The sequence below is a fragment of the Siphateles boraxobius genome, unplaced genomic scaffold, assembly GCF_051911475.1.
Source record: "Siphateles boraxobius isolate OS27281-9 unplaced genomic scaffold, OSU_SipBor_1 60, whole genome shotgun sequence".
Taxonomy (NCBI): domain Eukaryota; kingdom Metazoa; phylum Chordata; class Actinopteri; order Cypriniformes; family Leuciscidae; genus Siphateles; species Siphateles boraxobius.
Window position 1 is genome coordinate 1,135,001 of NW_027509187.1, and position 27,500 is coordinate 1,162,500.

The window sequence follows — 27,500 nt, forward strand, 5'->3', positions numbered from 1 at the left end:
ACAGTCTAGTTTGTGGCGTGTGTTTGGGTCATGCAATATTTAGCGACATAAGGCTCCAGATATGCAGAATGACACACACACACACACACATGTCTGTACCTGCTGCTTATCTGACAGATCTAATCCCTCATATTCTAATGCAGTTTCAGCACACGATCTAAAGCTGTTCTCGGCCGTGACCTGATGCCCCGCTCCAGCTTTATAGCGCTCAGGACAATTCAGCTCTGCTAGCCAGAGCAACGTCTCACATCAAACGCTAAATCCCTCATGATGATGCACTAATGAGGAAGTGGATGCGGCTCACTTCCTGTGTTAACAGGCCTGTGTGTGTGTGTGTGTGTGTGTGTGTGTGTGTGTGTGTGTGTGTGTGTGTGTGTGTGTGTGTGTGTGTGTGTGTGTGTGTGTGTGTGTGTGTGTGTGTGTGTGTGTGTGTGTGTTTGGTGTGTATGTGTGTGTTTCTAATGCTGAGTAGGACGTGCTGTTCAGATATGGAAGATCGGAAAGATTAAAACACAAAGGATCAGAGCATAATTTACTGAAACAAGCAAAACTATTTGGGATCTAAAATGCACACACGGATTGTGATATTTGACACTGAAAATAAACTGAAAGCACACATTCCTGAATGTGTTTTTATAATGAGTTATACTTTACAATACGGTTCATTAGTTAACATCAGTTAACTACCTTAGTTGATGAACATGAACTAAGAATGAACAACACTTCTACAGAATTAGTTAATCTTGGTTAATATTAATTTCAACATTTGCTAATACATTATTAAAATCAAAGGTTGTATTTGTTAACATTAGTTAATGCACTGTGAACTAACATGAACAAACAGTGAACATCTGGGTTTTTAATAACTAACATGAACAAAGATTAATAAATACTGTAACAAATGTATTGCTCATTGTTAGTTCATGTTAGTTAATACATTAACTAATGAACCTTCTTGTAAAGTGTTACCTTATAATGTTTAATGTTGGCATTAAATGCAGAGAAAACACAAAGTACACAGAGCCAGAATCAATGTAAGTCTATCTGCCATGATGTCATTTCATACATACTAAATAGCATGTGTGTTTAACTGAAGTGATGCAATTAGGTTAATTTGGTTTCCTTATCATTTACACACTCTCATTCCAAACCTGTCAATGACACCAAAAGTAATTGGTTCTCGTGTGTCTTGTGACCAAAAACACAGCAAGAGGAATGAGAATTATGAGCTCAGATTTTCAGCAAATAATAATTAAAATGTGTGGTTTATTTGTCTTGTGCACTAACATTTATAGTCTTTGTGTTCAAATAAACTACTTTTATAATACTTCTGGGGTGCATTTGGGGAGCTTGACGGCATCTGTGCCCATTTCCTTTGGTTTTTGTGTCTAAACTGTTCCTGTAATGAGTCAGTGTTGGACTGAACCCTCTGATGATCTCTGACAGAAGCACCAGTTTCTGATGTAATCTCAGTCTATTCAGAGGAAAAACTGCAACAAACACAACAGGCTTATCCCTCCCCCCATCCCCCCCTCTCTGTTTATGTTTAATCCAGTGAATTGTGCATTATATATTTTGACCCTATGACGATGGGACTATGTTGCTGTTTTTCATTTCATGGCCCTATAAAATATATATTTGTTTCCCAAATTGACCCTTCGCTAAGCCCCGCCCTCCTTAGTTACTGTTGCTACGCCTGTCAAGCTTTCGCCTCTAGCACGTCTATTACAGTGTGTATGCACCGGTGTCAGACATTCCCAATGAGATAATTAGTAATTTTTGGCGAACATGTGAAATATCTGAGAGAGTAAGTCAAAAGGGACTGCAGTATGCATTCGAGGGATATATCCACGATATAATATGCAACCGATTAGAGAATAATTTAATAAAAATTGAAGCTAAAGCCTATAGTCGCAGCAGCAGCGCCTCATACGCTGACCATTCAAATGGGAAACACACAAATCGAGGGACAGCTATGTTCGTGCACAGCAGGGTAAGTGAAATGTGAAACTAATCTTATAATTATAAATCAAACAGTTTATCCATAAATCTTGTGGAATAACACTAACACCGGGAGAGCCGCGATCGGATTGGGTTAAAGTTACTCAGTCAGGGCTAGTAGGCCGTCGATTAACAAAATGCTGAAATATATTTTAAAGTATGTCAGTGAGCCTCCGTCTTGTCTTTAAACGTCTTATTTTACGTTAAAACGTGCATTATGAACAAAGAACCGTAATTATTTCCAACTTCCAAGCAATATGTGTTTTTGTTAATCCTGTCGACATTTAGTTGTGAATTGGGTCTCCAACACTGCTTGATCCACGCACATCATTTCTCCTCTTGGCTTTTAGATTTTCGGGAAGGAAAAAAATTCCACTCCCCCGTCCAAACTTTTAGGATACCGGGTATCAGATTTGCACAATCCATACGCACAACGCTTCGGCATGTTTCCCTCGCTCGAAAGCTTGCCAGACCTCCCGCGCCTAGTTACGGTTGCTAAGACACGATTGGCCAGTGACGGTTTTCGGGCGTGGCTTAGCGAAGGGTCAATTGCATTTTATTTTTACCAAAATTCTGTTTTCCGTTTTAATTATTCTGAATTCCATTTTAATGGTTTAAATAAACTGTAAACTGTAATAATCAAAAAGGTTATCCAATCAATTGAATTCTTCAAACTTTAACAATTTATAAATAAAAGTGCCCTATGAAATGTTTAAAAAAAAAATATTGTTTATGTGTATTTCTGGTCTTCTATGTTTTTTGATTTAATACCAATTTCATATCAATTCTTAATAATTTATTATAAAAAACGGTGGTAATAAAATTTATGCACAACAGAGATTTACAGTTTAAATTTAAATAGTGTGATATTCCTAAAATTATTTTTAATAAATTGTATTATTATTATGACTTTGAGCAGTACAGTCTACTGTACAACTGTACTGGCATAATTACTTCAAGTTAAACCAAACTTTTATTTTGGCGGACTGTAGTGAAGAGCTTTGAGTGAAATTCGTGATTTAGTTTTTGTTGGTTTAATGGAGATATGAATTTTATATATGAGGTTTGGAGAAAGAAAAACTGTCTTTGAGGCACTAGATTAACTTCACTCCAAGACCAGAATATTCATCAAGTTAAAGGAAAACCAGATTTACTCATAAAAGTCACTAAAGCAATTATGTTCACAACAAATATCCGTGCTTGGCATGAACTGGCCTTTACAATTTGATTTAAACAATGAGTTATACTCAACTAGTGAGCCAATTTATTTACTCACAAATGTATTCGCAAGTTGGTGAGTGTCTTTATCTACTGTATGTACTGTATCTAATGAGATGCAGTGATAAAATGAGAAATATACTCACTCAGAGGAGTCGATGAAGTAAATCACAAGCGCGCCGATGCTCAGGGCGAATACCAGTACCACCTGAAACACAAGACGACAACAACACATGTTTGTTACTTTACATCAAACTCCATCACCGCAGTTTGTAAAAACAAAGAAACATTGGGTTTATAGTAGGACTGTCAACGATTAATTCAAAATCAGTAGCGCATAAAAATAATTTAACGCAAATAAATTACTGAAGTAGTACGCAACATTGCATCATAAAAACCCAATATAGGTCAAAATAACAAAATAAATGTGTTAAACAAGATAAATGATGTATGCTTAATTTCAAGAGAAGTATGTGATTAATCGCGATTAAAAATGTTAATCTATTGATAGACCTAGTTTATAATAATGCACTTTACAATGCAAGTCTAAGGATCAAGTGCTTATATTCAGTTCCCCATGACAAATGAATGTTTGATCTGTGATGGGCTGAACGATTATGGAAAATAATCTAATTGCCACTTTTTTAACCAATATTGCGATTGCGATTTAATATGCGATTACTTTAAGTTCTTTACCTTCTGTATTAGTCGACAAAGACAAGCAATAAATCATTGTACAGTAGGGATGGGAATCTTTAGGCAGCTCATTATCCGATCTAATTTTTTTCTTATTAACTAATCTTAATAACACTTAAAATATGTATTTAATTACATGTGTAAATATACATACTTAAAAAAATAAAATAAAAAATAAATATATATATATATATAAAAAAAAAAAAAATATATATATATATATATATAAACATTTAATTAAACCAATTACATGTTAAGAATTTTAAATGGGCTATAAACTAATATAGCTTCAAAATATAAAAGCTAGTAAATAAAGAGGAACAAAAAAAACATTACAAGCAATAAACAAAGAGTGCTTTCAGTATTTAAAAGTAGGCGGTCTGAACGTTTTCCATTCAAGAGCTGGAGTGATTTTCCCCCTATACGATAAGCTGCATTCACACTAATGCACATTTCTCTTTTGAAATTGTAAATGTGGTTTTTCCTGTTGGTTTAAGATATAACTGACCGTGTTTACATTAATTTCGCGTCAAAAGCATTTTGAGATGCAAGTACATTTACCCAATGAGTCGCTCACAGCCGCATGCACGAGCACTCTTCACAAAGCGCCCGTAAGTATTTTAAAATGAAAGCAGCTATCTCAGTGATTTTCATATTTTTAATATATAAGCCAACTGCATTCCAAAAGACATAAATAATGCCTTTGTGGAGCATTTGTAAGGAAAATTCCGGCGGCCAAGACCGCGCAATGCAAGAGTAACATCAAAGCGGTAAAACCTGTGCAATGAAGCCCGCGACTGTCCTTGTAATTCGCTTAAACACCGAACTTTATGAAAGCTTATAAAGCACGCGCAGCGTCAGCACGCATCTGTGTTTAAAAACTAAGCTCAGACTCGATTCTGAAATTCTCTGAATCAATCCAGAATTGTTAGAGAGAGAATGAATAACACAATATCAGATACATAAAAAATAAACTTTTCTTTCCTGTATGCCAGACCTATGCGTAGCGTGCCATGTTGATGCTTGATCTGCAGACTTCTTTTCTCTCGCGTGTCACGTGACCAGTGTAATCGCAGCTTTTGCGGTTACAAAATCGCATTTCATCATATCGCGATATTATCGCAAATGCAATTAATCGTTCAGCCCTAATCTGTGAAGTGTATAAATTGTCATTTTGAGGTGGAAATGCTGGTCTAGATGCTTAACTTATATTTGACTTGTATTGAACCAGGAATATTTCTTAAACAAGTGCATTTTCCATAAGATAAAGAGGTCAAGGTGTTTGTACACTGTAAAATTAACCATATTTAAAAAAAAACAGTAATTATAGTTAAACTGTGTTATTGTCGACAGAGTTACTCGTGTGTTTATTGATTTGCCTGAAAAACCTGCTTGAAATGCTGTGTGTGAGAGTGAGACTTGCATCTTCCTCATTAGTCAGTGTGTCCTGCTGGCAGAATCCCATTTTAATCTAAAGATCCTGATGAGATTTGAGCAGGAATTGGATGGTGTGTAAACATCAAGCCACCGAGGACAGGAAGAAACCTCTTAGCAACCATCAGAACCGATCTTTAAACCAACACTTTAAAGGATCGTTCCCTTCCTTCAAACCCGACTCGCAGGAGCATACGGAGAAGTTCAGTAGAATATTTACGCTGACATAAAACACCATAAAAGTATCATAAAATGTCATCTGAAGCCATATGACTTAATAGTAAATCATTTTAATAATAACTTTATAAATATTAACTACTATTCAAAGATTTGGGGACAGTAACCGTTAACCCTTTTTATTCAGCAAAGACATTAAATTGATCGAAAATGACCTTTAGTCAAATAACATTGCTGATCAGATCAAGTTCTATTCATCAAATAAAACAAATATTCATTTATTTATTAAAAAATATATCAGTTATATATCAACTGTTTTTGTGATTGATTGATTGATTGATTGAATGATTTCTGAAGGATCATGTGACACTGAAGACTGGAGTAATAATACTGAAAATTCAGCAGGAATAAATTGCATATTACCATATATACACATGTAATACAGTAGTCAACATTTGAAGTGGATCAAAAAAGTTGATCAAAGTTGTCCTAAAACAAGAACGGGTATTGTTCAAAATTCATGTAGAACTTTGATTAAAGGTTTTGATCCACTTTTGATGTTGACTACTGTATACATTTCACTGTTTTTACTGTATTTTTAATCTATGGTGAGCAGAAACATTTAAAAAATGAACTGAAATAATTTTGAACTTGTGGTGAATATTTAATCTAAATATTAAAATAAATTTTGAGTTTCTCTATATGGACTCATTATTTATTAATTTAATTAGTATTAAAACCTAATATTAAAATATCAATTCAACTGTAAAACTAGCTTGATTTTGCATCTGAGTTCTGCGTTGCATGGAGGAAATGAAGTCATACAGGATCTGAGTCACACGAGGGTGAGTAAATAATGACAGATTTCTCATTTCTGAAGGAACCATCACTTAAAAATCAAACCCATGAGAGAACAGGTCACAGCAAAGCTGGAGTGTAGATCTGGAGGAAACCTACTCTTCCTCTCGCTGTGAGTCTCTCATGCATTTTAAATGATCAGGTAGATTATTTTCCATGAGTGGAAATGCCATTGTCTCTAAACCATTGAATCACTCGTCCTGAGAAAACACCTGCATGTATTTTTAATGGCCACTCACACACAGGAGCGTCCCGGTTCCGGGTCCAAGTCAAAACAGTCCATCAAACGCCTGATTTTAGGACAACGGCCCCGAACGGCGAGTCGCTCAGCAGGACCCGTCGTCTGATTCATGCGCTCATGCTTCCACACATCAGTTTCCATGGTAATCGCAGCGCTTTGGCTTCGTTTGACCAGCAGATGATGCTCACAGACTAAACACAGCTTTAGTCTGAGTTCAGTTAAACCGGCTTCCTCAACGTTCATGGACACAAATCTGACATGATTAAGATCCTCAAACGAGTCATGTTGTTTCAGGCTCTACTAGAACAGGTTTTTCTGCTTTAATGTTGATTATTTTCCTCATATTCTCCATTGTTGCGGCTCCTCTCTTCCCAGTCTTCAGTAACGCACTGTTTACTTCCTGTCTCTATGAAGCCCCTCCTTCTGAAAAGCACACTGTGCTCTGATTGGTCGACTGGAGCAGTGTGTTGTGATTGGTCAATTGTATCTGAATCAATTGTACGTGAATAATTCAGAATTGTAATCTACTGATCTGATGTATAATGTACGAGTGTGAGATGTGTGTCCGACATGAGATTGAATCTGCCTGTCTGAAAGTGAAACTCAGTTTGATTTCGAATCGCTGACTGATATCTAAGACACCTGTGAGTCTGACAACAGTGGAAGAGGAGAAGAGCCGATCGGATCTGAACTCCTGTCACACGCCGAATAAAGAGCTGACCGAGTCAAAGCGTTTACTACAGCTGCAGAGGTCAGAGGTCAACCTCATTTCATTAACAGACTGCGGCACAGCTTCTGAAAACATATATATATATATATAGAGAGAGAGAGAGAGAGCTGCGGAAAAAGACCTTTTCTGTTCACAATGCACCTCATGGATAAAAAATAAACATATAAATAAATAAACATATAAATAAATAAATAAAAACAGGAGCACTCAAGAATGCTTTCACTGCCACTGTCTGTGTGAGTGTGTGTCCTTTAGTGAGGAAACAAGGACAGGAGAGGCGTGTGTGTGTGTGTGTGTGTGTGTGTGTGCGTGTGTGCGCGTGTGTGTACATTTCCACACGAGAGATGAGCGATCAACTGTCACTCACGGCATCACATTTCATTTTCACCTGGCCAAAAAACTATAATTTGAGATCTGCATAATTTCCTTCCATGATTTTCTCATGGAATTGAAAAAATAAATATTTTATTTAACACGTTTTTAAAAACTCTTGAAATCAACTCTCGCATCTACTTAACCCCGACAGAATAAACATAGCAGATAAACACATTTAAAATGTGCAGTTTCATCGTGCACTCGGGTGCATATGCAATATTTTTTACTAACGTACTGTAAATGATCAATTCCACCTTGAGTAAGCTACTAAAAAAAGTCAAATTTAAAGATTTAATTGAACTCCAAATAAACAACTGACCAGCGTTTAATGATGGCGACCTTTCCCGAGGTCAGCGCTGTGGAAACGCTCAGGATGTGAGAGCGTCACACACTCTTAACACGTGGACACACACATTTATTCAACACATTGTCATCTCAATTGTACACACACACTAAAAAAAACAAAAAAAATGTTTTTGGTCACTTTCCCATTTAGATGCGCAGTTCTTGGCCACAGGACCGGACTGGATATATAACAGCTCTAAAGGCTAATAAAGGTTGAGCTCATCATTAGGACAATAACAGCAGATCTGAGGCTTGAGGCTCGACGCTCTCAGAAATGTCACTGCGTTTAAATAGGTTGAAAACGGCAGATCCAGAGTCAGCAGGAGGCCTGAACTTCCACTCATCTCACTTCATCTGTCAACAACACACAGAGGAATGATGGAGGAGACAGAGAGAGAGAGAGAGATTTACAGTGGGTTAGTGAATTATTGAAAGCCCTCTTCATCATCATCATCATCCTCATCCTCACGAGTGCTCTGTAAATGAGTGGCTGTAGTAAAGAGAGGGAAATGTCACAGATCTTCTATTGAGTGTTTTGTGAAGGAGAGCGTTAGTCACTGCTGCTCGTGCTTATATTATACATGATAAATGACATGATTGGATAATCAGATGCATATAATATTAATGTATGGACAGCTTATGGAAAAAATAAAATAAAATAAAATAAAGCAATACAAATAAATAAACACATTTTTATTACCAAAGTAGTGAAAAATATAATAAAACTAAACTAAACTAAATTAAGTTTAACTATTTTTAAAACAAAGTTAAGTTAAGTTAAATTAAATTAACGAATGAACAGCAAATGGCACATTCGTTTTCCAAAACATAATAAAACAAAAACTGTATTAAATAGGCTAATAAATAATTAAATTCAAACTGCACATTTGCATTACCAAAGCAGTGCAAAATACAATCAATCAAAAACTAAACTAAAATAATAAACAAAACAAAGCTGGAAACAAGTATCCAAATCCAAAAAGGTAATAGTGGCTGATAAAACACCAAATTACTGATTGATACCAATATTTAATGCCATGTTTCTACTATCATAAAGATGTAAGAGAAAACAACTCTCTGGCTCAAACTGCAGATTCAGACTCGCCACGTCTCGATCATCATGGAGGTTTTGAACAGTGTGAGGAACAGCGAACGACGGGATCTTGGTTTTTTGTCTGAGCCAGAGCCGATGTTTCAGCATCAGTGGGAGGATCAATGTAATCCAGTGTTGTGATGTAACTCTCTGATGATATTTTGTGTGTTGAGACTCAAATAAGAGGAATTTCATAAGGAGGGTTTGGAATCGAGGCGGTGAAAACTGAGCATGTGGAAGAGTGACAAAGATGATTTTGAGTCTCATCTCCTCAATAAGAGCAGATTATTTAATCTCTCTCACTGGATATGTTTACTTGCACAACTTTTCTTTCAATCGGACTGAATTCATTCCGTTTAATGAATCTGAACACAGTGACTACGTTTACAAGCAGCCAATATTCGGGTTGTGGTCGGGTTAAGGTCACTATTTGGGTTTTTGAAACATTAGGAATAAGCCGTTTACATGCGTGAGCAGAGAGAGTTACTTCTGTACATGGAATTGCGATATCCCGATGTAAACGGCGACGCGTGGTTAGCGTCTGGACGTACGGACAACCTTAAGACGCAATATGCGTCACTTCCGATTCTTCTTCCTGTATCCAAAGACAACAACAGCAGCGCGCGGATAATGAATAGTTCGGGGCAGATAGCGATCGCCTTTGTTTGTGCGTTGGTGCTGGTACTGACCTCGCTCCAGTGTGTGCTGTGCTGCGTCTCGCCTTGTTTACTTCCGGTATACTGCAAGCGGGTTTTTGTATGCGCCGAGAAGTTCCTCTACATGACCAAAAATTCGGGTTAGAAAAGGGGTACCCCAGGTATGATATCCGGGTTTTTAAAATCCGGGATATAAGCATATTCGGGTTTTTGCCGGTGTTTACATGGCCGTGCGCGACCGGGTTATTGCTAATATTCCGGTTTTGAACGGGTTATTGGCTGCATGTAAACGTAGTCAGTGTTTACATGAACGATAAATAAAGAGATCGGGTTGATGTGCGCGTTTATGTCACAAGCTTTAAATCAGAATTGATTTTTTGACATGCGCACACTGCACGAATATACAGAGTTTCCCACTGTTTGAGTCTGAAACGTTGTCCCGCTCCACAGACGCAGGGAAAGGAGAATTATAATGACGGGACACAGTGGCGTAACGAGCCGACACCGGCCCTAATGCAGGATTATCAAGGCGGGCCCCTACTACAGCACGTGATGACGCAATGTCCACGAGTAGGCTACCATGAAGAGGACGGGATAGGATCATATGGCGGTACGGCTCGCCTAGGTTCCAGGTGTACCGTACCGATACTAAAATGTGACGTGGAAACACTGCAGATCACTGATTGGTCAGACAGAATCGTCACTACCAGCGTCACTGTATTTGCGAGACATCAAACCCGCTAGATTTAAACAGCCAGTAACAGCCACCGCTGTAGCACCTGTTTTAAAACTACTTGCTTGACTTGCTTGAAGAAAAAAAACTTGTGGTCAGTGGATGAAGTGCAGACGTTCCTCTCATTGGTCGCCGAGGAGTGGATAAACTATAACGATCAGTCTATAATCCCACACACTTTGAAGCGGTACTAACAGCAGTGGAAAAGCGAACCGAGCCGAGCCGTACCATGCAGTGGAAAAGTGCCAATAGCGACACAGAGATGAGATGACTGACAAAATCAGGAGTAGCCTACGCGCACCACAAAAAACACACAAAAAAACACCATAACACATTGTTACTCACTGCTATTCCTCTTTTCGTTTTCGTTTTTGAAAGCCACTTTTGTGTTTGTAATTTGACGACTCCATATCGATATTGTCTGTCTTAAGTTCATAAGTTCAAAGTTTTTACTGTTTTGCACGCATAAGGCATGTTCACTTACAGACCCGGTGATTCCCCAGTCCCAATTCGAAAAAAATTACACCAAAATCCATCATTGTTCATTTCACACATGATCAGTAAAATATGCTGTTTAAATAAATTTGCAATAAAGTAAAATGCGATCAGGCTAAGGCCACATCCACATGAAACCAGAGCTTTCCCTATCGGATCTTTTTTTTCCCCTAGTTCTAATTTTTTTTCGTAAACACGGCGACGTCTCAAGAAATATATGCGTACACATGAAACTACTGAAACTGACTTAAACTGATGTGGTATACATGCCAGACCAGTATGTGGTGCTGTAACACCACATCTGTGCCACAGAGAAACACTAAACAAGGAGAAGAAGACTTGGAGCATGCGCATAACCTTGCGCGCACTATACGAACCCAACACGACAGTGGTGTGTGACTAATGCTGACACGTGGTGTGATGACATCATCGTTTCACAAAATGTATGGATTGGCCGTACACACGAAAACGCAAGGGTGTCGTTTTCAGATTTATCCACTCTGGGACCCAGTTTAAATAAATAATGGTTTCAGTGTCCCAAAACGCCGGATCCGTCTGGACGAAATGCAAACACCAATACGATAGTCAAACGAAACGCCAATACTATACAAAATTTGTGTTGCACTCCGTGTGGACAGGGCCTAAAAGTAGTCAAATGCGATAGGGGGCACCGGCTGTCATTCAATATCTTCCAGTCACGCGGGCCCCTGATTGGTCCGAGCCCGTAAGCAACCGCTTACCCTGCTGACCATAGTTACACCTGTGACGGGACACTTGTTTATATCACACTTTATTCAACAGGAACAACAGCTCGCTCAGCGTGTCATGCGTCATTACGCTATTTCTACGTCAGTCCACATGCGCAGTCCTTTCAGTTTCGGTTTTCATTCCGATCAAGTGTTAACATGTTCTCTCGGTCGGATTAGAAAAGGAATAAACCAGAAATTTAATTTGGTTCGCCCAATCGGATCGATTAAAGTGTTTACATGAAGGATTTTCAGTCCGATTGAGCCGTAAACCTGATTACTAAAGGATTATTTGGTTGCATGTAAACGTCGCCAGTTTATTCTCTAGCAGGTTCTGACAACATTTCTAAGCGCTTCACTCGTTTACTTTAACCAGCAGTTCACAGGACAACTTCATTTACAACTTCATCTTAGTAAAACAGTATATTCACTCAACTAAAAATTCAAATCTGCTGCAAATGTTACTTTACTTTTACTTAAAACTGCTAGTAAAATGCAATGGACCTGATCTATGATAATTAGCCTTAATGAGTTTCTGACATAAAGCAAAGCATTAATGGTGCAACTGAACTTTAGTGGAGGAAACAGACCAGTCTGTAATCAGTCTCAGTATAATCAGGCCACTGGTCATCGTACAGTCACTGAGTCCACAGCGCACAGAAGAGCTCACTGCGGGATTCTGTAAACGACTGTATTTCCTGGAGGACTGATATGAACATGAGCTCTCAGATTCACAGATAATGACAGGAAGATTAGCGTTTGATGAAGCTCTTTCTATTTCTTTCTGCAACAAAATACCATCAAAAAAATCATTTTCTTTATATTTCTTTCTAAGTATAATTATATTAGATAGTATTATATAATAAACAGTACATCATGTCACTATCAACGTTCGGTTGGATCTATAGAGCTGAAAACTGCAGTTCTGGAAAACCTGCGATCATTAATCTAGATCAGCGTCTGTCCAATATAGATCTGTGACCTGTGCAGGAGTGTGTGTGTGTGTGTGTGTGTGTTTGTGTTTCTGTGAGTGAGTGAGTGTGTGTGTGTGTGATAGAGAGAGAGAGAGAGAGAGAGAGAGTGTGTGTGTGTGTGTGTGTGTGTGTGTGTGATAGAGAGAGAGAGACAGAGAGAGTGTGTGTGTGTGTGTGTGTGTGTGTGTGTGTGTGTGTGTGTGTGTGTGTGATAGAGAGAGAGAGACAGAGAGAGTGTGTGTGTGTGTGTGTGTGTGTGTGTGTGTGTGTGTGTGTGTGTGTGTGATAGAGAGAGAGAGACAGAGAGAGTGTGTGTGTGTGTGTGTGTGTGTGTGTGTGTGTGTGTGTGTGTGTGTGTGTGTGATAGAGAGAGAGAGACAGAGAGAGTGTGTGTGTGTGTGTGTGTGTGTGTGTGTGTGTGTGTGTGTGTGTGTGTGTGTGTGTGTGTGTGTGTGTGTGTGTGTGTGTGTGTGTGTGTGTGCCCACAAAACAGGACAGTGAGTTTGTCCCTGCAGAATCATAACTAGAACATCTTGCATCTCTTTCTCATCCGTGTCTTTTCTGACTGGGTCAATCTTACAAAAACTGTAATGTCTGGGTCACATTTCAGTTCATTATTCTTTACATTTTATAGAATTTGCAGAAACTTTAATCCAAAGAGACTTGCATTGCATTCAACATACATTTTATTAGTTCATGCACTTCCTGACAATCAAACCAATAACTTTTAAAATCAAAAAGAAACAATAAAAAAAGTATATTTTGAATAAAGAAAACGAAACCTATTTTAGTCAAGTCAAGTCATCTTCATTTATATAGCGCTTTTAACAATGTAGATGTTTTTATGCAGTGTTTCAAAGCAGCTTTACAGAGATAAACATATAATTTAAGGTAACAGAGATTGGTTTAGTTTTATAGTGGTTCTTGAAAAATGTTTTTTCCAGCTAAAGTTAGTTTTGATTGATTCACTTCCGTCTAAATGATCATTTGTTATTAAATTAGGGGCCGCTAAGACGACACCGTTCTCTCTAAACAGACTTTAAACGTGAACCTGTGATAGACACTGATGGCGTTCACATGCGCATTAAGAAGTGATTCTATTGTTATGTGCGTTTGAATATATGTGCGCAGGTTTGTAATTCCTTACACACCATGCCATTTTAGGACGATGATTTTCCTGATTTTCCTGATCTCAATCTGCAGGCTGACGGTGAGACTAGGGATGCTCATATTGACCGTTTAACCGCTAACCGAAAGTAAACATTTTAAGCGATTAACACTACCAGTTAAAAGGTTTAGGAGGTTTAAAAGTTTTTTTTTATTTTTAAGGGTTTTTGTTTGCTGCATGGTTAAAAAAATACTATAATTTTTTTTTATATATAGCCTATGTTTGTTAACTCACGGGGCGCGTCGACACACACAACCACACGTGCCGTCAGACATATTTCACTGAGAAAGAAGTAGCTACTGTGTGGGACCATTTCCACAGAAAGAGAGACGAAGTTACTTGTAAAATATGCTATGCGGTATTAAAATACAGCAGTGGTGCAAGTACAATGCAATATGACTGGCGAAGCAAACATCCACGAGCAAATGAAGCGCTTCCCGAAGCTGGCCACTCCAGCGAGACGTTATCTCTGTGTTCCCGGGATATCTGTGCCATCGGAGACCCAGACTAACCTCACATTAGGGCTTTGACTCCGAACTTCGTTATTCGAATAGAATACGAATATATAAAAAAATAATGATATTCAAACGAATATTAGGCAGCCTTTAATATTTGAACCTGATATGGGCATTATTTTGTGTAAATATGTTTGCTTGTAAACGTTGTTTTCAATTCAGATTCCGAGGCTTTTTCACGCCTGGTGAAGTTGTGAATCACGAGCTCATTAGCAGGGCAATTATTGGTCATCTGGGCTCCTGTAGGTGACGTTAGTGTCCTGGTCAGCGCAGCGCATATTTTGTATATCAAAACAATAGCGCGAACGCCAACAACAACAACTCCTGACGAGGAGTTCGAAATCTACACTCCTGACAATTTGAAAAGCAACGTGTGGCGCTACTTACATTTTACCAGGTATTCGTTCACTGTTAACATCCTTCTGTGAACGGTAACTTAAGACCCGGCTTCTTTAATCATTTTGACATCGATGAGCTAACGTTAGACCGCTGAACCATGAGTCATCATGAAAACAAACAGAGCGGTGCGTAATGGAGTGCATCAGAGCAGCATCAAGAATATCAAATACATTGGCGAGAATCTCTTATTTGCATCTTAAGTTTATTGCCAATAATAATGACAGGTTTGCGAAAAGTGTAGAACTCGGGTGACGGTGAGCTCGCGCAAAACACATCTTCAGCACAGGAACACATCTGATTGGCCGATGCGTTCAACAGACATGTCTGTGATTGGCTACAATGCTCAAAGCTGCAAAAGCACGTTGCAAGTACCTTTAATGCAGAGATAAAAATATAATAAAACTGTAATAGCCTATGCACTTTTCATGATTAGGTAAGTTAATCGCGGCAGCTGTAATCTTATTCACATTTGTTTTTCTGATTAATTGTTTTGCTCGATGAGAAAGACAAGGTAACAAAATATTTGGGGCTTTACTTAAAACATTCGGGGCATAAGCCCCCTTAGCCCTAGCACCACGGCAATTAATGGTCTAAATATTAATAATTAATATTTGAATATTAATAAACAAACAAACTTCGAATATGATTTTTGGGCAAAAGTCAAAGCCCTACCCCTACCCCTTACTTTAAAAAAAAATAAAAACTAGACAAGGTGTGGATTGAGGTAGGCCTGCTATTTTTATTTGACGGCCTGCTATTTTTTCTTTTTGTCATCTTAATTTGGGAATTATTTAAGTTAAAAATATATATATTTATTGTTGCTCTATTTTATGTTTTTCTCTGTTGTCACTGTCAGAAATGCTGCAGGTGAGTGAAAATGTGATGTGAATCCAGGTTCTTTTATTCTGTATGCTGCTGTTTGCACATTAATATAAACCCGTGAATTATTTTTTTGGTATTTTTAACGGGTCACGGACACTCGTCAATTTTATTATTATTTAATGCCAATTCAATATTTATAATCTAATCAGTTAACGGTTAATACTCGGATAACGAGTGGCGGTTGTCGGTCGGGGAAATGAATGTAATGAGCATCCCTAGGTGAGACAGATAAATCAGGTGTGTGTGTGGAGAGCGGCTGTCAGATTCAGGATCGTGTGTGTGTGTGTGTGTGTGTGTGTGAAGCGCAGGTTTGGTTGTAAATATGCAGAGTGAAGCAGGGATGTGTTTGTTCACAGCTGATGATTCCCAGGATTCCCTTCTGCACGCATCACAGGTGTGGAGACACACACTCACACATACACACGCACGCACGCATCACGAGTGTGGAGACACACACTCACACACACACACGCACGCACGCATCATGAGTGTGGACACTCACTCACACACACACACACACACACACACGCATCACGGGTGTGGAGACTCACAATTACAGACAACAAATACATAATCTGCATAATAAATAACTAGCCGCATCATAATGAATCTGTTATTTTATTATCATTGAGATATCATTATAGTTTTTATTAATATTTTGAATTTTTAAATGTTCTGTTTTTATTTTAGTATTTTTTTTTGTAATTTAAAAAAAAAAAAAATTAGTAAATAAAATTATTTTTTTATATATATTTTACTTTAAGTTAACGTTTATTTCATTTCAAGTAACGCAAATGTTTTTTATGGTTATATTTTCAGAACAGAATGAAGCCATTTTAATGTTGGTGTAAAACATATTTAATGCATTAAATACAATAAAATTGTTTGTTAAATGGTTTCCATATGTTGATTAAGATTATCTCTGCGCTACATTGTAAAAAAAAAAATTAATTCGAAGTTGCAAATAAAAGAAGGATTATTAGATTGTTTCACAAGAAAATACTATTTCAGTCTATATTTCATAATTAAATAAATGTGTTACTTGCTGTCGCTTTGTAAATAACTGACTTTTACTAGCATTTCTAGTGGAAATTGTTTATAGAGTATTTTCTGTTTCAGTGTATAATCAAACTTCACGAACGACTCTATGAATATTGCTGAAAGCACTCGACGGACGGGTTACTGATAAACTGTCGGTTTATACTTGATCTGTATTCCAGACGGAGGAGGTTTGAGACCACACACACTCTCACAAACAAAAACAGACACACACACACACACTTATAAACATGCACACACTAACATACAAACACACGTGTACACACACTCACAAACATGCACACACACGTGCACACACACAAACATGCACACACACACATTAGCACACACAAACATACACACACGTTCACACACACCTTCACAAACATGCACACACACTCACAAACATGCACACATATATGCACTAACAAACATTTACACACACAAACACACACGTATATGCACAAACAAACAAACACACACACATGCACACTCACTCACACGCACGCACGCACGCACGCACGCACGCACGCACGCACGCACGCACGCACGCACGCACGCAAACTCTGATGGAGCATCGATGCTTTATCAGAATCTGACAGAATAATTCACTCTAACGAGGGTTTTGTCCTAATAAATGAACACTTTTAATCAGGTCGATTTGAAACAGTCACATGCAGCTTTACAGATGTGCTATTATTACTTTCATTATCAAAATTCAAATAGTTCACAATACTTTAAATGGATCATATATATATGATCTATTACATTCTTATTATTCTTATTATTAACACTTTAAAATGTATTGATCTTGGTTAATTATTTATATTATTCTAATTATTATTATTAACCTTTTAATTAGCTAAGATTGTCCTTTTTTATTATTATTTTGTAATAAAACTAACAATATTATTAACAATAAAAGTAATAATACAATTTAAAAATAATGTGTACATTTTAATTATTCTTAATATTAATAATACAGCAAGTTGTAAAATGTTATAAATATTATTGCAATTGTGTACATTTTTTGTACATTGTGTACATACTTTTATTGTTTTACTAATAATAACAAGAAGAAAAGGAAAATAATGTGTTGTATTAATTTGAGTTAATTTTTTTTAGCATTATTATTATTTAAAAAAGAAGAAAAGCATTTCTAAATAATGTTGTACTGATTTTGGTGAATTATTATTATTATTAATATTAATAATACTGTAAGTTGCAAAATGTTATAAATATTATTGCAATTGTGTGAATTTTTATAATTGTTTTATTATTTTATTAATAATAATAAAAAGAAGAAAAGGAAAATAATGTGTTGTAATAATTTTGGTTAATTTGTATCAATATTACTATTAATAATAATAATAAAGTAACCAAAATGAATAATAACTTTTTCTAAAGTGTTTAGAAATCGCTTTACATACATTTCTTTAAATGAATGGACTTTAGGACACATGCATCATCTGAATGCTGAAGTGAAATGAAATGAAGTGTGTGTGTGACGCTCGACAGATTCATGTTTCAGACCTGAAGTCATGAGAATAATACATCATCAGAGTCATTAAACCCGTTTCCAGTTCATGAATTAATAAAAGCCTTTCCTGAAATATCCCTGAAGAACGCCTCTCTCTCGGGAGGGGAACAGGAAACGCATCATCGCTGTGGACCCTCACACACTGTCACAGATAATACACCTTTAATGATAGAGATGAGGTTACACCTGAGCGCAGGGGTCATGTGATCAGGTCACGCATCACTGTATTCAGGTTCATCAAATTAGACACAGGTCAACAGGGACCGAGTGTGTGACATCCGCAAACACACGAGCGAGTGTGTGTGACATCCTCAAACACACGAGCGAGTGTGTGTGACATCCTCAAACACAGGAGCGAGTGTGTGTGACATCCTCAAACACACGAGCGAGTGTGTGTGACATCCTCAAACACACGAGCGAGTGTGTGTGACATCCTCAAACACACGAGCGAGTGTGTGTGACATCCTCAAACACGAGTGAGTGTGTGTGACATCCTCAAACACAAGAGCGAGTGTGTGTGACATCCTCAAACACATGAGCGAGTGTGTGTGATATCCTCAGACTCATGAGCGAGTGTGTGTGACATCCTCAAACACATGAGCAAGTGTGTGTGACATCCTCGAGCGAGTGTGTGTGACATCCTCAAACTCATGAGCGAGTGTGTGTGACATCCTCAAACACATGAGCGAGTGTGTGTGACATCCTCAAACTCATGAGCGAGTGTGTGTGACATCCTCAAACACACGAGCGAGTGTGTGTGACATCCTCAAACACACGAGCGAGTGTGTGTGACATCCTCAAACACACGAGCGAGTGTGTGTGACATCCTCAAACACATGAGCGAGTGTGTGTGACATCCTCATCCTCAAACACATGAGCGAGTGTGTGTGACATCCTCAAACACATGAGCGAGTGTGTGTGACATCCTCAAACACATGAGCGAGTGTGTGTGACATCCTCAAACACATGAGCGAGTGTGTGTGACATCCTCAAACACATGAGCGAGTGTGTGTGACATCCTCAAACACATGAGCGAGTGTGTGTGACATCCTCAAACACACGAGCGAGTGTGTGTGACATCCTCAAACACATGAGCGAGTGTGTGTGACATCCTCAAACACATGAGCGAGTGTGTGTGACATCCTCAAACACATGAGCGAGTGTGTGTGACATCCTCAAACACATGAGCGAGTGTGTGTGACATCCTCAAACACATGAGCGAGTGTGTGTGACATCCTCAAACACACGAGCGAGTGTGTGTGACATCCTCATCCTCAAACACATGAGCGAGTGTGTGTGACATCCTCAAACACACGAGCGAGTGTGTGTGACATCCTCAAACACATGAGCGAGTGTGTGTGACATCCTCAAACACATGAGCGAGTGTGTGTGACATCCTCAAACACACGAGCGAGTGTGTGTGACATCCTCAAACACACGAGCGAGTGTGTGTGACATCCTCAAACACATGAGCGAGTGTGTGTGACATCCTCATCCTCAAACACATGAGCGAGTGTGTGTGACATCCTCAAACACATGAGCGAGTGTGTGTGACATCCTCAAACACATGAGCGAGTGTGTGTGACATCCTCAAACACATGAGCGAGTGTGTGTGACATCCTCAAACACATGAGCGAGTGTGTGTGACATCCTCAAACACATGAGCGAGTGTGTGTGACATCCTCAAACACACGAGCGAGTGTGTGTGACATCCTCATCCTCAAACACATGAGCGAGTGTGTGTGACATCCTCAAACACATGAGCGAGTGTGTGTGACATCCTCAAACACATGAGCGAGTGTGTGTGACATCCTCAAACACACGAGCGAGTGTGTGTGACATCCTCATCCTCAAACACATGAGCGAGTGTGTGTGACATCCTCAAACACAAGAGCGAGTGTGTGTGACATCCTCAAACACACGAGCGAGTGTGTGTGACATCCTCAAACACACGAGCGAGTGTGTGTGATATCCTCAAACACACGAGCGAGTGTGTGTGACATCCTCAAACACACGAGCGAGTGTGTGTGACATCCTCAAACACATGAGCGAGTGTGTGTGATATCCTCAAACACACGAGCGAGTGTGTGTGACATCCTCAAACACACGAGCGAGTGTGTGTGACATCCTCAAACACATGAGCGAGTGTGTGTGACATCCTCAAACACATGAGCGAGTGTGTGTGACATCCTCAAACACACGAGCGAGTGTGTGTGATATCCTCAAAAACACAAGAGGGAGTGTGTGTGACATCCTCAAACGCAAGAGCGAGTGTTTGTGACATCCTCAAACACACGAGCGAGTGTGTGTGACATCCTCAAACTCATGAGCGAGTGTGTGTGACATCCTCAAACACATGAGCGAGTGTGTGTGACATCCTCAAACACAGGAGCGAGTGTGTGTGACATCCTCAAACACAGGAGCGAGTATGTGTGACATCCTCAAACACACGAGCGAGTGTGTGTGACATCCTCAAACACACGAGCGAGTGTGTGTGACATCCTCAAACACACGAGCGAGTGTGTGTGACATCCTCAAACACACGAGCGAGTGTGTGTGACATCCTAAAACACACGAGCGAGTGTGTGTGACATCTTCAAACACGAGCGAGTGTGTGTGACATCCTCAAACACAGGAGCGAGTGTGTGTGACATCCTCAAACACAGGAGCGAGTGTGTGTGACATCCTCAAACACAGGAGCGAGTGTGTGTGACATCCTCAAACACATGAGCGAGTGTGTGTGACATCCTCAAACACATGAGCGAGTGTGTGTGACATCCTCAAACACATGAGCGAGTGTGTGTGACATCCTCAAACACGAGCGAGTGTGTGTGACATCCTCAAACACGAGCGAGTGTGTGTGACATCCTCAAACACGAGCGAGTGTGTGTGACATCCTCAAACACACGAGCGAGTGTGTGTGACATCCTCAAACACACGAGCGAGTGTGTGTTACATCCTCAAACACGAGCGAGTGTGTGTGACATCCTCAAACACGAGCGAGTGTGTGTGACATCCTCAAACACACGAGCGAGTGTGTGTGACATCCTCAAACACACGAGCGAGTGTGTGTGACATCCTCAAACACACGAGCGAGTGTGTGTGACATCCTCAAACACACGAGCGAGTGTGTGTGACATCCTCAAACACATGAGCGAGTGTGTGTGACATCCTCAAACACATGAGCGAGTGTGTGTGACATCCTCAAACACACGAGCGAGTGTGTGTGTGACATCCTCATCCTCAAACACACGAGCGAGTGTGTGTGACATCCTCAAACACACGAGCGAGTGTGTGTGACATCCTCAAACACAAGAGCGAGTGTGTGTGACATCCTCAAACACACGAGCGAGTGTGTGTGACATCCTCAAACACATGAGCGAGTGTGTGTGTGACATCCTCATCCTCAAACACATGAGCGAGTGTGTGTGTGACATCCTCATCCTCAAACACATGAGCGAGTGTGTGTGACATCCTCAAACACACGAGCGAGTGTGTGTGACATCCTCAAACACACGAGTGAGTGTGTGTGACATCCTCAAACACATGAGCGAGTGTGTGTGACATCCTCAAACACATGAGCGAGTGTGTGTGACATCCTCAAACACGAGCGAGTGTGTGACATCCTCAAACACGAGCGAGTGTGTGTGACATCCTCAAACACATGAGCGAGTGTGTGTGACATCCTCAAACACACGAGTGAGTGTGTGTGACATCCTCAAACACAAGAGCGAGTGTGTGTGACATCCTCAAACACACAAACGAGTGTGTGTGACATCCTCAAACACAAGAGCGAGTGTGTGTGACATCCTCAAACACAAGAGCGAGTGTGTGTGACATCCTCAAACACATGAGCGAGTGTGTGTGACATCCTCAAACACAAGAGTGAGTGTGTGTGACATCCTCAAACACATGAGCGAGTGTGTGTGACATCCTCAAACACATGAGCGAGTGTGTGTGACATCCTCAAACACAAGAGCGAGTGTGTGTGACATCCTCAAACACACGAGCGAGTGTGTGTGACATCCTCAAACACACGAGCGAGTGTGTGTGACATCCTCAAACACAAGAGTGAGTGTGTGTGACATCCTCAAACACATGAGCGAGTGTGTGTGACATCCTCAAACACAAGAGCGAGTGTGTGTGACATCCTCAAACACATGAGCAAGTGTGTGTGACATCCTCAAACACATGAGCGAGTGTGTGTGACATCCTCAAACACAAGAGTGAGTGTGTGTGACATCCTCAAACACAAGAGCGAGTGTGTGTGACATCCTCAAACACACGAGCGAGTGTGTGTGACATCCTAAAACACACGAGCGAGTGTGTGTGACATCCTCAAACACGAGCGAGTGTGTGTGACATCCTCAAACACAGGAGCGAGTGTGTGTGACATCCTCAAACACAGGAGCGAGTGTGTGTGACATCCTCAAACACAGGAGCGAGTGTGTGTGACATCCTCAAACACATGAGCGAGTGTGTGTGACATCCTCAAACACATGAGCGAGTGTGTGTGACATCCTCAAACACATGAGCGAGTGTGTGTGACATCCTCAAACACGAGCGAGTGTGTGTGACATCCTCAAACACACGAGCGAGTGTGTGTGACATCCTCAAACACGAGCGAGTGTGTGTGACATCCTCAAACACACGAGCGAGTGTGTGTGACATCCTCAAACACGAGCGAGTGTGTGTGACATCCTCAAACACGAGCGAGTGTGTGTGACATCCTCAAACACACGAGCGAGTGTGTGTGACATCCTCAAACACACGAGCGAGTGTATGAGGTGCCCCGAGGGACATTATTCAGAATTGCAGGCACATACATGTACTTTTCCTCTCACATACACATATGAAACCAAATTCATTCACATACTATAGTGAAATGCTCACACACATACAAGTGAAATGCTTTTACAAACACAACTGAAACGCTCTCATACATACAACTGAAATTATTACGCGCACACACACAACTGAAATGCTCACACACACACAACTGAAACACTCACACACACACAACTGAAATGCTCTCATACATACAACTGAAAATATTACGCTCACACACACAACTGAAACACTCACACACACACAACTGAAATGCTCACACACACAACTGAAATGCTCACACACACAACTGAAACACTCACACACACACAACTGAAATGCTCACACACACAACTGAAATGCTCTCACATACACAACTGAAATGCTCACACACACACAACTGAAATGCTCTCACACACAACTGAAATGCTCACACACACAACTGACATGCTCTCTCACACACAACTGAAATGCTCACACACACACAACTGACATGCTCACACACACACAACTGAAATGCTCACACACACACAACTGACATGCTCTCACACACACAACTGAAATGCTCTCACACATACAACTGAAATGCTCACACACACAACTGAAATGCTCTCACACACACAACTGAAATGCTCTCACACACACAACTGAAATGCTCACACACACACAACTGAAATGCTCTCACACACAACTGAAATGCTCTCACACACACAACTGAAATTGTTCCGCCCCAATGATAATGAAATAAGCAACAATCTTAAAATGTTTAAATTTATTGAAGTAACAAGTAGTATCAGTATAGTAACAAGTTGTATCTAAATACAAATTAACTATCTACATCAAATAACAGCAAGTTCAAAAATAAAGAAAATAAAAGTGCAGCTGTGTCAAAATTTGTATCAAGTTCAAAAATAGAAAATAAATAAAAGTGCCACTCGTCATAGCATCCCCTGGTTGGGGGATGTGGACTAACATAATATTGTAGGCTACTTAAAAACGTGAAATAAAAAAAAAGTATATAGCCTATTACACATATTAAAATAGACATAACATTTGATATGGGATTAAAATGATGGGCAGTGTATAAGATATAAACTAATAATTAATTATTTTAATATTTCTTTGTTCCGATTAGAGCATGTGAGCGGAGAGAGAGAGAGCATTTCTGAATATTCCTCCGCTCGCTCATTCCGCTCAGGGTCGCGCGCGCAACCCAGAATGTTCTGCTGGCTAGAAAATATGTGGAATAAGGGCTGTCTCCGACTAAAGTTTTTTTCTAGTCGACTAGTAGCTGTTCATTTAAGCCGTTAGTGGACAAATCGCCCCATTATATTAATTTAATTACTTAAATAGGCTATACAGGATAATGAGCGTTATATTGCCGCACTCAAGCTCACGCATAAAGCTTGCCACAAAGAACCGGCAAAAGTAATGATTATGAATGTATAAAAAATAGCAAGGAGACATTTAATTGTTTATTAATAAACTGGTGTTTTCTGTGTTGCTGCAAAGATGAAGTTGACGATGCGGACTCGCCATCAACGAATAAAGAGCATATAAAGGAAAATTTCCTCCCGTTTGGTGCGCGCCACCTGTCACGTCTCTATTCCCCACCAGTGGGGCGCGCCACACACTTCGAGAACCGCTGGTGTAGCGCGATTGGCGGGCGAACGAACCATAGGAACGAACGGTCAACTTCGGTCGCTTGTATTGTGAAAGGCGCGCTTTTGTACTATGCCTTCTTTCAACAGCTTCTAGTTCTTCGTCTTGAGGTGCACTACTGCCACCAACTGGACTGGAGTGGGGACTTTAACCACCTTCCGTTTCAACTGAAATGCATGCATACAACATACTGAAATGCTTGCATACAACATACTGAAATGCTTTTCAGTTGTGTGAGTGAGAGCGTTTCAGTTGTGTTTGTAAAAGCATTTCACTTGAATGTGTGTGAGCATTTCAGTTGTGTGTGTGTGAGCATTTCAGTTGTGTGTGTGAGAGCATTTCAGTTGTGTGTGTGTGAGCATTTCAGTTGTGTATGTGAGAGCATTTCAGTTGTGTGTGTGTGAGCATTTCAGTTGTGTGTGTGTGAGTGTTTCAGTTGTGTGTATGAGCGTCATATTTTCAGTTGTATGTATGAGAGCATTTCAGTTGTGTATGTGAGAGCATTTCAGTTGTGTGTGTGTGAGCATTTCAGTTGTGTGTGTGTGAGTGTTTCAGTTGTGTGTATGAGCGTAATATTTTCAGTTGTATGTATGAGAGCATTTCAGTTGTGTGTGTGAGTGTTTCAGTTGTGTGTGTGTATGCATTTCAGTTGTGTGTGTGTGAGCGTAATATTTTCAGTTGTATGTATGAGAGCGTTTCAGTTGTGTTTGTAAAAGCATTTCAGTTGTGTGTGTGTGAGCGTAATATTTTCAGTTGTATGTATGAGAGCGTTTCAGTTGTGTATGTGAGAGCATTTCAGTTGTGTGTGTGTGAGCATTTCAGTTGTGTGTGTGTGAGTGTTTCAGTTGTGTGTATGAGCGTAATATTTTCAGTTGTATGTATGAGAGCATTTCAGTTGTGTATGTGAGAGCATTTCAGTTGTGTGTGTGTGAGCATTTCAGTTGTGTGTGTGTGAGTGTTTCAGTTGTGTGTATGAGCGTAATATTTTCAGTTGTATGTATGAGAGCATTTCAGTTGTGTATGTGAGAGCATTTCAGTTGTGTGTGTGTGAGCATTTCAGTTGTGTGTGTGTGAGTGTTTCAGTTGTGTGTATGAGCGTAATATTTTCAGTTGTATGTATGAGAGCATTTCAGTTGTGTGTGTGAGTGTTTCAGTTGTGTGTGTGTATGCATTTCAGTTGTGTGTGTGTGAGCGTAATATTTTCAGTTGTATGTATGAGAGCGTTTCAGTTGTGTTTGTAAAAGCATTTCACTATAGTATGTGAATGAATTTGGTTTCATATGTGTATGTGAGAGGAAAAGTACATGTATGTGCATGCAATTCTGAATAATGTCCCTAGGGGCACCTCATACGAGTGTGTGTGACATCCTCAAACACACGAGCGAGTGTGTGTGACATCCTCAAACACACGAGCGAGTGTGTGTGACATCCTCAAACACACGAGCGAGTGTGTGTGACATCCTCAAACACATGAGCGAGTGTGTGTGACATCCTCAAACACATGAGCGAGTGTGTGTGACATCCTCAAACACACGAGCGAGTGTGTGTGTGACATCCTCATCCTCAAACACACGAGCGAGTGTGTATGACATCCTCAAACACACGAGCGAGTGTGTGTGACATCCTCAAACACAAGAGCGAGTGTGTGTGACATCCTCAAACACACGAGCGAGTGTGTGTGACATCCTCAAACACATGAGCGAGTGTGTGTGTGACATCCTCATCCTCAAACACATGAGCGAGTGTGTGTGTGACATCCTCATCCTCAAACACATGAGCGAGTGTGTGTGACATCCTCAAACACACGAGCGAGTGTGTGTGACATCCTCAAACACACGAGTGAGTGTGTGTGACATCCTCAAACACATGAGCGAGTGTGTGTGACATCCTCAAACACATGAGCGAGTGTGTGTGACATCCTCAAACACGAGCGAGTGTGTGACATCCTCAAACACGAGCGAGTGTGTGTGACATCCTCAAACACATGAGCGAGTGTGTGTGACATCCTCAAACACACGAGTGAGTGTGTGTGACATCCTCAAACACAAGAGCGAGTGTGTGTGACATCCTCAAACACACAAACGAGTGTGTGTGACATCCTCAAACACAAGAGCGAGTGTGTGTGACATCCTCAAACACAAGAGCGAGTGTGTGTGACATCCTCAAACACATGAGCGAGTGTGTGTGACATCCTCAAACACAAGAGTGAGTGTGTGTGACATCCTCAAACACAAGAGCGAGTGTGTGTGACATCCTCAAACACATGAGCAAGTGTGTGTGACATCCTCAAACACAAGAGCGAGTGTGTGTGACATCCTCAAACACAAGAGCGAGTGTGTGTGACATCCTCAAACACACGAGCGAGTGTGTGTGACATCCTCAAACACACGAGCGAGTGTGTGTGACATCCTCAAACACAAGAGTGAGTGTGTGTGACATCCTCAAACACATGAGCGAGTGTGTGTGACATCCTCAAACACAAGAGTGAGTGTGTGTGACATCCTCAAACACAAGAGCGAGTGTGTGTGACATCCTCAAACACATGAGCAAGTGTGTGTGACATCCTCAAACACATGAGCGAGTGTGTGTGACATCCTCAAACACAAGAGTGAGTGTGTGTGACATCCTCAAACACAAGAGCGAGTGTGTGTGACATCCTCAAACACATGAGCGAGTGTGTGTGACATCCTCAAACAC

General features: G+C 40.1%; 1 protein-coding gene across 1 annotated transcript in view; it reads right to left on the reverse strand.

Annotated features, from left to right (window-relative positions):
• The window catches only part of LOC143718272 (calcium-activated potassium channel subunit alpha-1a-like), a 95,506-nt gene that overhangs the window by 63,651 nt on the left and 4,355 nt on the right, over positions 1–27,500 (reverse strand). The window contains exon 2 of the mRNA XM_077209294.1: positions 3,366–3,427. Coding sequence (XP_077065409.1) covers positions 3,366–3,427 — 62 coding nt within the window. The remainder of the gene's footprint in view (positions 1–3,365; positions 3,428–27,500) is intronic.